Source organism: Salmo trutta, chromosome 13 (genome assembly GCF_901001165.1).
Source record: "Salmo trutta chromosome 13, fSalTru1.1, whole genome shotgun sequence".
NCBI lineage: Eukaryota > Metazoa > Chordata > Actinopteri > Salmoniformes > Salmonidae > Salmo > Salmo trutta.
Genome location: NC_042969.1, coordinates 72,221,650 through 72,233,822, shown reverse-complemented (window position 1 = coordinate 72,233,822; position 12,173 = coordinate 72,221,650). Strand labels below are relative to the sequence as shown.

General features: G+C 42.4%; 1 protein-coding gene across 3 annotated transcripts in view; it reads left to right on the top strand.

The window, feature by feature from the left end:
* cuedc1b (CUE domain containing 1b) overlaps positions 1-4,622 on the top strand; it is a 45,192-nt gene extending 40,570 nt beyond the window's left edge. For all 3 annotated transcript variants that reach the window (XM_029773523.1, XM_029773525.1, XM_029773524.1), the window contains exons 7-10: positions 1,569-1,658; positions 1,805-1,898; positions 2,077-2,199; positions 2,355-4,622. In XM_029773523.1, coding sequence (XP_029629383.1) covers positions 1,569-1,658; positions 1,805-1,898; positions 2,077-2,199; position 2,355 — 308 coding nt within the window. In that variant the 3' untranslated portion in view covers positions 2,356-4,622. The remainder of the gene's footprint in view (positions 1-1,568; positions 1,659-1,804; positions 1,899-2,076; positions 2,200-2,354) is intronic.
* Positions 4,623-12,173: the final 7,551 nt, after the last annotated feature.

Sequence of the window (12,173 nt, the reverse complement as noted above, 5' to 3'; positions counted from 1 at the left end):
TCAGTTGAAGAGCATGCATTTAGTTTTGCTTGCATTTAAGAGCAGTTGGGGGCCACAGAAGGAGAGTTCTATGGCATTGAAGCTCGTTTGGAGGTTTGTTAACACAGTGTCCAAAGAAGGGCCAGAAGTATACAGAATGGTGTCGTCTGCATAGAGGTGGATAAGAGAATCACCAGCAGCAAGAGCGACATCATTGATGTATACAGAGAAAAGAGTCGGCCCGAGAATTGAACCCTGTGGCACCCCCATAGAGACTGCCAGAGGTCCGGACAACAGGCCCTCTGATTTGTCACACTGAACTCTGTCTGAGAAGTAGTTGGTGAACCAGGCGAGGCAGTCATTTGAGAAACCAAGACTGTTGCGTCTGCCGATAAGAATGCGGTGATTGACAGAGTCGAAAGCCTTGGCCAGGTTGATGAAGACGGCTGCACAGTATTGTCTTTTATCAATGGCGGTTATGATATAGTTTAGGACCTTGAGCGTGGCTGAGGTGCACCCATGACCAGCTCGGAAACTAGATTGCATAGCAGAGAACGTACGGTGGGATTCTAAATGGTCTGTGATCTGTTTGTTAACTTGGCTTTCGAAGACTTTAGAAAGGCAAGGTAGGATAGATATAGGTCTGTAAGAGTTTGGGTCTAGAGAGTCTCCCCCTTTGAAGAGGGGCATGACCGTGGCAGCTTTCCAATCTTTGGTGGATCTCAGACGATACAAAAGAGAGGTTGAACAGGCTAGTAATAGAGGTTGCAACAATTGCAGCGGATCATTTTAGAAAGAGAGGGTCCAGATTGTCTAGCACGGCTGATATGTAGGGATCCAGATTTTGCAGCTCTTTCAGAACATCAGCTATCTGGATTTGGGTGAAGGAGAAATGGGGGGAGGCTTGGGCAAGTTGCTGTGGGGGGTGCAGAGCTGTTGACCGGGGTTGGGGTAGCCAGGTGGAAAGCATGGCCAGCTGTAGAAAAATGCTTATTGAAATTCTCGATTATCATAGATTTATCAGTGGTGACAGTGTCTCCTAGTCTCAGTGCAGTGGGCAGCTGGGAGGAGGTACACTTATTCTCCATGGACTTTAGTGTCCCAGAACTTTTTGGAGTTTGTGCTACAGGGTGCAAATTTCTGCTTGAAAAAGCAAGCCTTAGCTTTCCTAACTGCTTGTGTATATTGGTTCCTAACTTCCCTGAAAAGTTGCATATCACGGGGGCTATTCGATGCTAATGCAGTACGCCACAGGATGTTTTTGTACTGGTCAAAGGCTGTCAGTTCTGGTTACTACAGAGTTTGTGTGTCTAAACTTTTGACTGGTACTGTACATACACATATACATTTATATAATTTATCTTTGTTCTATAGTAATAAAAAAAAAAGAAGTCTTAAAGTGCCCATAGAATATTTAATGACGGCTGTAGTCACCAATTAAGACTTTACAAAAATGGTTGAAGTATGTTGTTTGTTCACTACTCAGGTTCATTATTATATGTGTGTTACTGCGTTAGTGTTTTCTTGTGTGATTGTGTGTGCATAATATGCCTATGTTTGTCTTTTACAACTCATTTCTTTGTTTCCAGGAGAGCACTGTGCTTCGAGGTCGATGGAGGCTTGTACTGCTGTGTCAGATGACGCCATGTTCAGAGACAAACTCAAACACATGGGCAAATGTAAGGCATCCTCTACCAGCAGGGCACTCAATACACATTATTACCATCCCCTGTCTCTCTCTGGCAATGGCCAGTTAACAAACTCAATCACTAGAACAGCATACTTATGCAAAACCCCCCAAATGGTTGTCTTCTCTCCCACCTAGCAACAAGAAAGAAGCTGTTTGAAATCGCCAGATCGTTCTCTGACAAGACAAAGAGAAGAAAGTTAAAAAGAAGAACGCTCCTGAAGCACCAGTCGTATCCTTCATTGCCAGTCGATATTCATTTCCAATCAGAAACATTGGATGGGTTCCGTTTTTGCAGTGATGGCTTTTTATAGAACTCAATGTTCAAGTACCACATACTGTATAATACAGATGCATATGTATCAATATCCAGGCCTTTAGGTGTTTCCCTTGACCATATCCCCTCTAAGACTGGGCACAGCCAACTCCACAGCCAACCTCCTGGAGGATGTGGAGGGAAGCCCAGAAGATGGCCAGCCCAGAAGATCAGACACTCAGGAAGACGATGTGCCACACAAGGAGCCTTTGTCATGGTGAAAACCTGTCTCATTCCCTGTTGGAAATTGTATCACTTTACTCTGTGTAACTACTATAACCGCTCTAATCAAACATTATTGTTGACTTACATCCTTTGTTTCTAGATAGGCCTTTTGGCTGTAATCTGACAAACATGTCACCTCCATTTCAGATTCCTCAAGGCTGCACCACATCAGGGTTTCCATGGTGACAGCAGAATGACCCATGGCTGGTGGCCGCGCAATACTTTGGCTCCTCCCTCCCCTAACACAGACCAGCCAATCCCAGGCCCAGAAGTGACCTGGGACCACCCCCTCACCCAGGAGGAGAGGAAGCAGACTGCTACCACCTATCCTAAACTCTGACTGTTCATAACCGCATTGGATTACCATTATAATCTCTGTATTATAACTCTTCATTAATATATGATTTCATATGTAAAGGGCAGATGCATTAGTCTTTTGGCAGTTGTTTTTTTGTTGTTGTATCAGCTCCCTTTAATCCCCATTGCAGAATGCTTGGCAGCCTTGCTGGTGATGATCTTAACATATGGACTCATCTAGTGTTACCAGTCTAATCTCTTTGATATGGCTGGGGTAGGTCACTCTAGAGCCAAAGTGTGCACAAGCACCTCTGAAATGTCCCATAATAAACCATGTTCACTCCCAGTACCCATGTGTTGCTATGCCCATTTGGTCACAGTTTTAAACAGACAGTAAGCATTGATGATGTGGCAAGTTTTGAAACAACATCTCAACTAGAATCACAGCTCAATCCAAGTTCAATCTCATGTTTCCTGAAAGTTCAGGACCCAGAAACAACTTGTAAACAGAGACTCTAACATTACAGTTGACTCCCCCTTGTAAATCTGGATTTGCCTCGGAGCAATTTGACAGGAGATGATATCATCAGAGACCTGTGTGTGTCAGTCAAGGGGTTGTTATTCAAGTTGCCCTGCTCAAATGTCAACAAACCCTTCTGCTGCACCCTCCTATATCAAAGAGGCATTCAAACCTGCCAAAAGGGTCACTTGTTCCAAGCGGGTCATATTTCATCCCATATTGTTATGTCAATGTGTAACTAAATGCCAAGTGTAACCTTTAATCCCATTTCAGGTACTCTGACAAACTTAAGATTTCATGCAAACTGAAATATCCCTCAAGCTAACTGACTGCCATATCTCACTATTCTCATGTCTTTTTCAATACAGCATTTATATACTAACCCTATCTCATTGAGAGTAAGGAGGGGTGCATATTGCTGAATTCGTGTTATTAATGAGTACACAATAATATAACTAGTAGAAATATTTGATAAACAAATATGCCAGTGATCTGTGCACATTGTTGATAAACATGTGTTTTTTGTTATGTGGTGTAATGGGAAATGAACCGTTTGTAATGGGAAGTGTTGGGTATGGAGAGAGCAGAACATGATATGGATGATGCCTCCGTGAGGTGAGGACTGGCATTGATCTTGATTAGATGCTGTTGGGTGTATCGGTAGAAAAGAGGAGAAGGCTGATGATGACCCAGCGCTGTGATATGAGTTTCAACAGACAGTCGAGCTAGATTTAAAGTCAACCGATCAGCCAATCAGCCAGGTCAACCAATCAGTCGAGCTAGATTTAAAGTCAACCAATCAGTCGAGCTAGATTTAAAGTCAACCCTTTGAGCCACTATCTGATTCACAAGGTTTCACATTGATCTGTCACTTTCCCAACTATTGGAAATTATTACTGTCTTATTCTGAAGCCTTCTCCCTGAAGGATGCTCTTTGCTCACGATCGTTAAAAAGGAAGAGACAGACTGGTGTAGGAAATATGGTGGCAACTCTCACCACTATGCTTCTAAAAATTCTAGGTTTTAAAATTGATGCATAAAAGTGAGCAAGCCAAGTGCACACTTTAGGGAGAAGGGTGAGGAATTGGAACACCAATTCATCCACTCTACCTTCTTAAATGGATTTCCATGTAAATGTTTGATTTGCTACCTCTCAATCTAGATGGCTCCATGATTGAAACTTATGTTTTTACTATTGAAATTTAAGATGATTCAAATCAAATCACCCATTTACAGTTTTTCCTTGATTTAGGAATGAGACACGTTTTAACCCCTTCTCTGTCAGGATGTTGACAGAAGACCTCATTGGTGATAGGTCATGTGTTGTATATAAGGAGAAAGGTATGTTTGGTAAACATACGGAGAAAGTTTTGTATGTACAAGTATTGATTGTGTGAAGGGAGGCTGAAATCGACCCTTTCAGTGTTCTTTTTGAAGTCTTGATGTTATGGATTGGGTTTGGAATTTTCCCCCTTTGACAATTTCTGTCTGTTATCATTTTCTTGTGTGTTAGTTTTGCTCTCAGCATTTTTCTCATATAGGTCTTCACAAACTCTCTAAACATGTTTGCCAATAAAATGTGTTTATTGCCCTTGCCATAATGAAAAATATTTGCCATAATGTTACCCACTCTTTTATACTGTTATTGAGCGGCAGATAGGGGGCGCCATTATCCAGCTTACTCAAACTGCCATCAGACTATCCAGACTTCATTGTTAGTGTCATGCTATTCACATCAGTGGAGGCTGCTGAGGGGAGGACGGCTCATAATAATGGCTGGAATGGAGCGATTGGAATGGCATCAAACACATAGAAATCACGTGTTGGATACCATTAAACTGATTCCGCTCCAGCCATTACCACAAGCCCGTCCTCCCCAATTAAGGTGCCACCAACCTCCTGTGATTCATATTCATATAGGTATTTCAAATGGGTTTTTGTAATATATACTACCGTTCAAAAGTTTGGAGTGACTTAGAAATGTCCTTGTTTTTGAAAGAAAAGCACATTTTTTGTCCATTTAAAATAACATCAAACTGATCAGAAATACAGTGTAGACATTGTTAATGTTGTAAATGACTATTGTAGCTGGAAACGGCTGATTTTTAATGGAATATCTACATAGGTGTACAGAGGCCCATTATCAGCAACCGTCACTCCTGTGTTCCAATGGCACCTTGTGTTAGCTAATTCAAGTTTATCATTTTAAAAGGCTAATTGATCATTAGAAAACCATTTTTCCAATTATGTTAGCACAGCTGAAAACTGTTGTTCTAATTAAAGAAGCAATAAAACTGGCCTTTAGACTAGTTGATTATCTGGAGCGTCAGCATTTGTGGGTTTGATTACAGGCTCAAAATAGCCAGAAACAAAATAACTTTCTTCTGAAACTTGTCAGTCTATTCTTGTTCTGAGAAATGAAGGCTATTCCATTCGAGAAATTGCCAAGAAGCTGAATATCTCGTACAACGCTGTGTACTACTCCCTTCACAGAACAGTGCAAACGGGCTCTAACCAGAATAGAAAGAGTGGGAGGCCCCGGTGCACAACTGAGCAAGAGGACAAGTACATTAGTGTCTAGTTTGAGGAACAGACGCCTTATTTTTAGTCCTCAACTGGCAGCTTCATTAAATAGTACCCGCAAAATACCAGTCTCAATGTCAACAGTGAAGAGGCGACTCTGGGATGCTGGCCTTCGAGGCAGAGTTCCTCTGTCCAGTGTCTGTGTTCTTTTGCCCATCTTAATCTTTTATTTTTATTGGCCAGTCTGAGATATGGCTTTTTCTTTGCAACTCTGCCTAGAAGGCCAGCCAGTTGAGGACTTGTGAGGCACCTGTTTCTCAAACTAGACACTCTGATGTACTTGTCCTCTTGCTCAGTTGTGCACCGGGGCCTCCCACTCTTTCTATTCTGGTTAGAGCCAGATTACGCTCTTCTGTGAAGGGAGTAGTACACAGCGTTGTACAAGATTTTCAGTTTCTTAGAAATTTTCGCATGGAATAGCCCTCCTTTCTCAGAACAAGAATAGACTGAGTTTCAGAAGAAAGTGCTTTGTTTCTGGCCATTTTGAGCCTGTAATTGAACCCACAAATGCTGATGCTCCAGATACTCAACTAGTCTAAAGAAGGTCAGTTTTATTGCTTCTTCAATCAGGACAACAGTTTTCAGCTGTGCTAAAAAAACTGCTTTTCTTTCAAAAACAAGGACATTTATAAGTGACCCCAAACTTTTGAACGGTAGTGAGATATTTGGCTCTTACTGTACCAGAATGTTTCAAATGTCACCCCATGATACTGGAGTGCTTTCATTTATTTCTTTAGAAGACATTCTAACTCATATCTGCAGTAGCTGAGAAAGCATCATTGATAAGATGCAGGTTACGTTTGTTTACAAAAGCCTGTGACAGTTCTCCACTGAGCAGTCAGCAGGTTTATGTCTGTCTATTACAACATTACATGATATCAGTAAGTCACCAAGTGCTTGCACTCCATTGGTCTATTGCTTAGTTTTGTTCTTTTCAGAAAAGAGAAGTGAAAAAAAAATGTATCTTCAGTTCCAGGCTTTTGACTGACATCTGTACATGAGTGCAGTTTTGTTATTGCACTGTCGAGGGCAACACTCGTCTGCATGGTTTTGTGATGTGATTTCAAAATGGCTTGATGTTTGACGACTGCTCATAGAAACTTGTAGATACGTTATCCTCTCAGGGAAGCACCCCTCTTCTTTTTACTGTTCTTCCATTTCCAATTTGTGCGACTTGGTAAAAGCACAGTTAAGAATATGAAAAGGTATATTTAAGCTGGTAGTTTATTTCTTTAGAAGCGTCAAATATCATGTTGGTGGCCAGACATGATTTCAAATGCATACTGGACCGGTCTGTGCGATAGACCAAAAAGCTGCATATAGGCCTAGTTGTTGTACGGAAAAGAGCATACTAAAAATAATTTAAAACTTTAACGTTTTAACCTTTTCTGACCATTAGACATGCAGCACCACAAATGCTTGGTTAATCATTTTTTGGTTGAGATGTTTCTAAGTACAGATTATTTTATTGTACTGTATGTGTGCCAGACAGAGTGATATGCTTCATTATGAATGTACATGAATAGAGATGAGGCCAGTAATAGCAGACAACATGCTTGTTTACAATGCACTCATGAGCCTGCAATCTTCTATGGCTCATAACCCTATTATAAGAATGTATGCCATAGTTACTTTGAAAAACTACCACCACAGGCCTGAGGGTTTTTAGTTTGGTATGGAACTCAGTGAGATCTGTGTGGCCTGTCCATAAACAAACCCTATGGCCTCTAACCTCCATGCATTTTTGTAGATCTGTTTCTGAACAGGACTGTCGCTAATCCTACCAGTAAATGTAGGTCAAACATCCGAAAAGCGTTGCTCATTATCAAAACTGATATACATTTCAAGAACTTCAGAATTTGAATGATTCAACATGTTTGTTTGTGTCATATTTTGGAAGGCCAAGGTCAGAAGCCAGTTTCTACCCACAACATATGTTTAAGGTTCTTTAAGTGATTGTTTTACTCAAGATTGATTTCTGGATCAGATTTTACGTACACTTTAAGAAAGTTTCTTATAGCTATTGAAATAATCAAATTGTGTTGTACCCTGTCTGATGTGATTGTGTGACATTTGTAAAGATTTATTAACTGATTCTGCTCATTAAAGTTGTTTATCGATCCCTTAGACAAGATTGTCACAACTGACCAGTGAAAATGACTTAACACTCAACATCAGGTTCCAGATGAGGCCTATCTCTTTGAAGAGAAAGAAAGACCTAGGACTTTCGTGAGCGAGATTTGAAGTGAAATGTTTCTAGCTAAGACAAAACATTTTGGGAATAGATACTAAATCAAATTTTATTTGTCACATGCGCAGAATACAACAGGTGTAGACCTTACCGAGAAATACTTACAAGCCCTTAATCAACAATGCAGTTTTAAGAAAGAATGCAGAGTTAAGAAAATATTTACTAAATAAACTGAAGTTTAAAAAAATACCCCATAATGACAAACATTTTTTGTTGCAAATGTATTAAAAATAAAAAACTGATATCACATTTACATAAGTATTCAGACCCTTTACTCAGTACTTTATTGAAGCACCTTTGGCAGCGATTACAGCCTTGAGTCTTCTTGGGTATGACGCTCCTCTTAAACTCTGTCAGATTGGATGTGGAGCGTTGCTGCACAGCTGTTTTCAGGTCTCTCCAGAGATGTTTGATTGGTTTCAAGTCCGGGCTCTGGCTGGGCCACTCAAGGACTTAAAGAGACTTGTCCCGAAACCACTCTTTTTATTTAACTAGGCAAGTCAGTTAAGAACAAGTTCTTATTTTGTAGGTAGGGATAAAGTGACTGCATAGATAATAATGCAAATACTCCAGGTTGCCATTTGATCAATTGTTCTGCATTCTAATGGTTTGGGGGTAGAAGCTGTAAAGGAGCCTTTTGGACCTAGACTCCGGTACCGCTTGCTGTGTGGTAGCAGAGAAAACAGTCTATGACTGGGGTGGCTGGAGTCTGACAATTTTTTGGGCCTTCCTCTGACACCGCCTTGTATGGAAGTCCTGGATGGCAGGAAGCTTGGCCCCAGTGATGTACTGGGCCGTACGCACTACCCTCTGTAGCGCCTTACAGTCGAATGCCGAGTAGTTGCCATACCATGCGGTGATACAACCGGTCAGGATGCTCTCAATGGTGCAGTTGTATAACTTTTTGAGGATCTGAGGACCCATGCCAAATCTTTTCAGTCTCCTGAGGGGGAATAGAGTTGTCGTGCCCTCTTCACAACTGTCTTGGTGTGTTTGGACCATGATTGTTTGTTGGTGATGTGGACACCAAGGAACGTGAAGCTCTCAAACCGCTCCACTACAGCCCCATCGATGTAAATGGGAGCGTGTTCAGCCCTCCTTTTCCTGTAGTCCACGATCATACCTTAGTGCACCATTTGCACACTCCTTTCTTGTTATATTCAGAAAGGAATTTTAGATTCAGTATAAACAATCGTTGGTATAGTGACATTCTTGTTTTATGAATGGTAAGATCACATGTGACCATTGACACAAATGTATGTCATGTCATGATGTGTCCCATTCCAAGCTCTACGGAGGGTGCTCTAGCAAACAAACAGCAGAGACCTGAGGACACCATCCAACCTGAAACTGAGGGAGCATTATTTGGTCTGATGCTATTTTGAAAGCCAAGAAGAAAATGTTTTATTTTTATTTATATAAAATACATCACAATGATATATTTTACTTTATGGGGACTGAATGTTTCAAGATGGCGTAGCATCTCATTTCAAGATGGCGTAGCAGTCGGACATGTCTTTGTCTTATCCCGTGTAACTAAATATACTTTCCTGCAACCCGCCTCACCCAATGTGGTACGGATCTGCTATTTTTATTCCTTATAACTGGAACTTCCATCAGGAGCTAGCCAGCTAATTAGCTACTAGCTATCAGTCTTTGTTAGCCACGGCTAGCGGTCTTCATCTTTAGCTCGGACACCAGCCAACTTTAGCTCGGACAATACTGCTTCTCTCTACCACACCACCGGATTCCTGCCACAAGCTCTGGACCATTACACCGGATCATTGCAGCTAGCTAGCTGCAATCGAGTGGCTACTGTTAGCTAATGCCTCTGTCCCGAAGCAAGCACCAGTTAGCCTTGAGCTAGCCTCGAGATATGCCCATATACCAGCTAACTTCTTGTGCTACAATACCTCTTTTGCCAATTGGCCTGGACCCTTTATTGTCGACACGGAGCCCCACCGATCCATCGCGACTGGTCTGCCGACGTAATCATCCGATGTGGTTTCAACAGGCTTTTCGTTGCGATGTCGCATAAGACCCATCCGTAAGCCCCGGCCCGCTAGCTTTCTGAACGCCGTTGTCTCCCGCTCGCCTAGCTTAGTAGCGACTACTGAACGGCTCCCTGACTTAGCTATTGCTGCTCATTGGACCCTATGATCACTCGGCTAGACAGCTGATGCCTGCTGGACTATTCACTAACGCGGTACATCTTTTTGTTTATCTGTCGGCCCCAGCCTCGAACTCAGGTCCTGTGCGTACCTAACCGACCCTCTCTGCCCATTCATCGCCATTTACCCATTGTTGTCTAAGCTCTCCCGATCAACACCCGTGATTTAATTTTTTATTTTTTTTATTTCACCTTTATTTAACCAGGTAGGCAAGTTGAGAACAAGTTCTCATTTACAATTGCGACCTGGCCAAGATAAAGCAAAGCAGTTCGACAACACACAACAACAGAGTTACACATGGAGTAAAAACAAACATACAGTCAATAATACAGTAGAAAAATAAGTCTATATACAATGTGAGCAAATGAGGTGAGATAAGGGAGGTAAAGGCAAAAAGGCCATGGTGGCAAAGTAAATACAATATAGCAAGTAAAACACTGGAATGGTAGATTTGTAGTAGAAGAAAGTGCAAAGTAGAATAGAAATAATGGGGTGCAAAGGAGCAAAATAAATAAATACAGTAGGGGAAGAGGTAGTTGTTTGGGCTAAATTATAGATGGGCTATGTACAGGTGCAGTGATCTGTGAGCTGCTCTGACAGCTGGTGCTTAAAGCTAGTGAGGGAGATAAGTGTTTCCAGTTTCAGAGATTTTTGTAGTTCGTTCCAGTCATTGGCAGCAGAGAACTGGAAGGAGAGATGGCCAAAGGAGGAATTGGCTTTGGGGGTGACCAGAGAGATATACCTGCTGGAGCGCGTGCTACAGGTGGTTGCTGCTATGGCGACCAGTGAGCGGAGATAAGGGGGGACTTTACCTAGCAGGGTCTTGTAGATGGCCTGGAGCCAGTGGGTTTGGCGACGAGTATGAAGCGAGGGCCAGCCAACAAGAGCGTACAGGTCGCAGTGGTGGGTAGTATATGGGGCTTTGGTGACAAAATGGATGGCACTGTGATAGACTGCATCCAGTTTGTTGAGTAGGGTATTGGAGGCTATTTTGTAAATGACATCGCCGAAGTCGAGGATCGGTAGGATGGTCAGTTTTACGAGGGTATGTTTGGCAGCGTGAGTGAAGGATGCTTTGTTGTGAAATTGGAAGCCAATTCTAGATTTAACTTTGGATTGGAGATGTTTGATGTGAGTCTGGAAGGAGAGTTTACAGTCTAACCAGACACCTAGGTATTTGTAGTTGTCCACATATTCTATGTCAGAACCGTCCAGAGTAGTGATGCTGGACAGGCGAGCAGGTGCAGGCAGCAATCGGTTGAAGAGCATGCATTTAGTTTTACTTGTATTTAAGAGCAGTTGGAGACCACGGAAGGAGAGTTGTATGGCATAAAGCAATCTGCTGTCATCCCCCTCTTCAAAGGAGGGGACACTCTTGACCCAAACTGTTACAGACCCGTATCTATCCTGCCCTGCCTTTCTAAAGTCTTCGAAATCCAAGTTAACAAACAGATCACCGACCATTTTGAATCCCACCGTACCTTCTCCGCTATGCAATCTGGCTTCCGATCTGGTCATTGGTGCACCTCAGCCACGCTCATGGTCCTAAACGATATCATAACCGCTATCGATAAAAGACAATACTGTGCAGCCGTCTTCATCAACCTGGCCAAGGCTTTCGACTCTGTCAATCACCGCATTCTTGTCGGCAGACTCAACAGCCTTGGTTTCTCAAATGACTGCCTCGCGTGGTTCACCAACTTCTTCTCAGACAGAGTTCCGTGTGTCAAATCGGAGGGCCTGTTGTCAGGACCTCTGGCAGTCTCTATGGGGTTGCCACAGGGTTCAATTCTCAGGCCGACTCTTCTTTGTATATATCAATGATGTCGCTCTTGCTGCTGGTGATTCTCTGATCCACCTCTATGCAGACGACACCATTCTGTATACTTCTGGCCCTTCTTTGGACACTGTGTTAACAAACCTCCAGACGAGCTTCATACAACACTCCTTCCGTGGCCTCCAACTGCTCTTAAATGCTCGTAAAACTAAATGCATGCTCTTTAATCGATCGCTGCCTGCATCCGCCCGCCCGACTAGCATCACTACTTTGGACGGTTCTGACTTAGAATATGTGGACAACTACAAATACTTAGTTGTCTGGTTAAACTGTAAACTCTCCTTCCAGACTCACATTAAGCATTCTC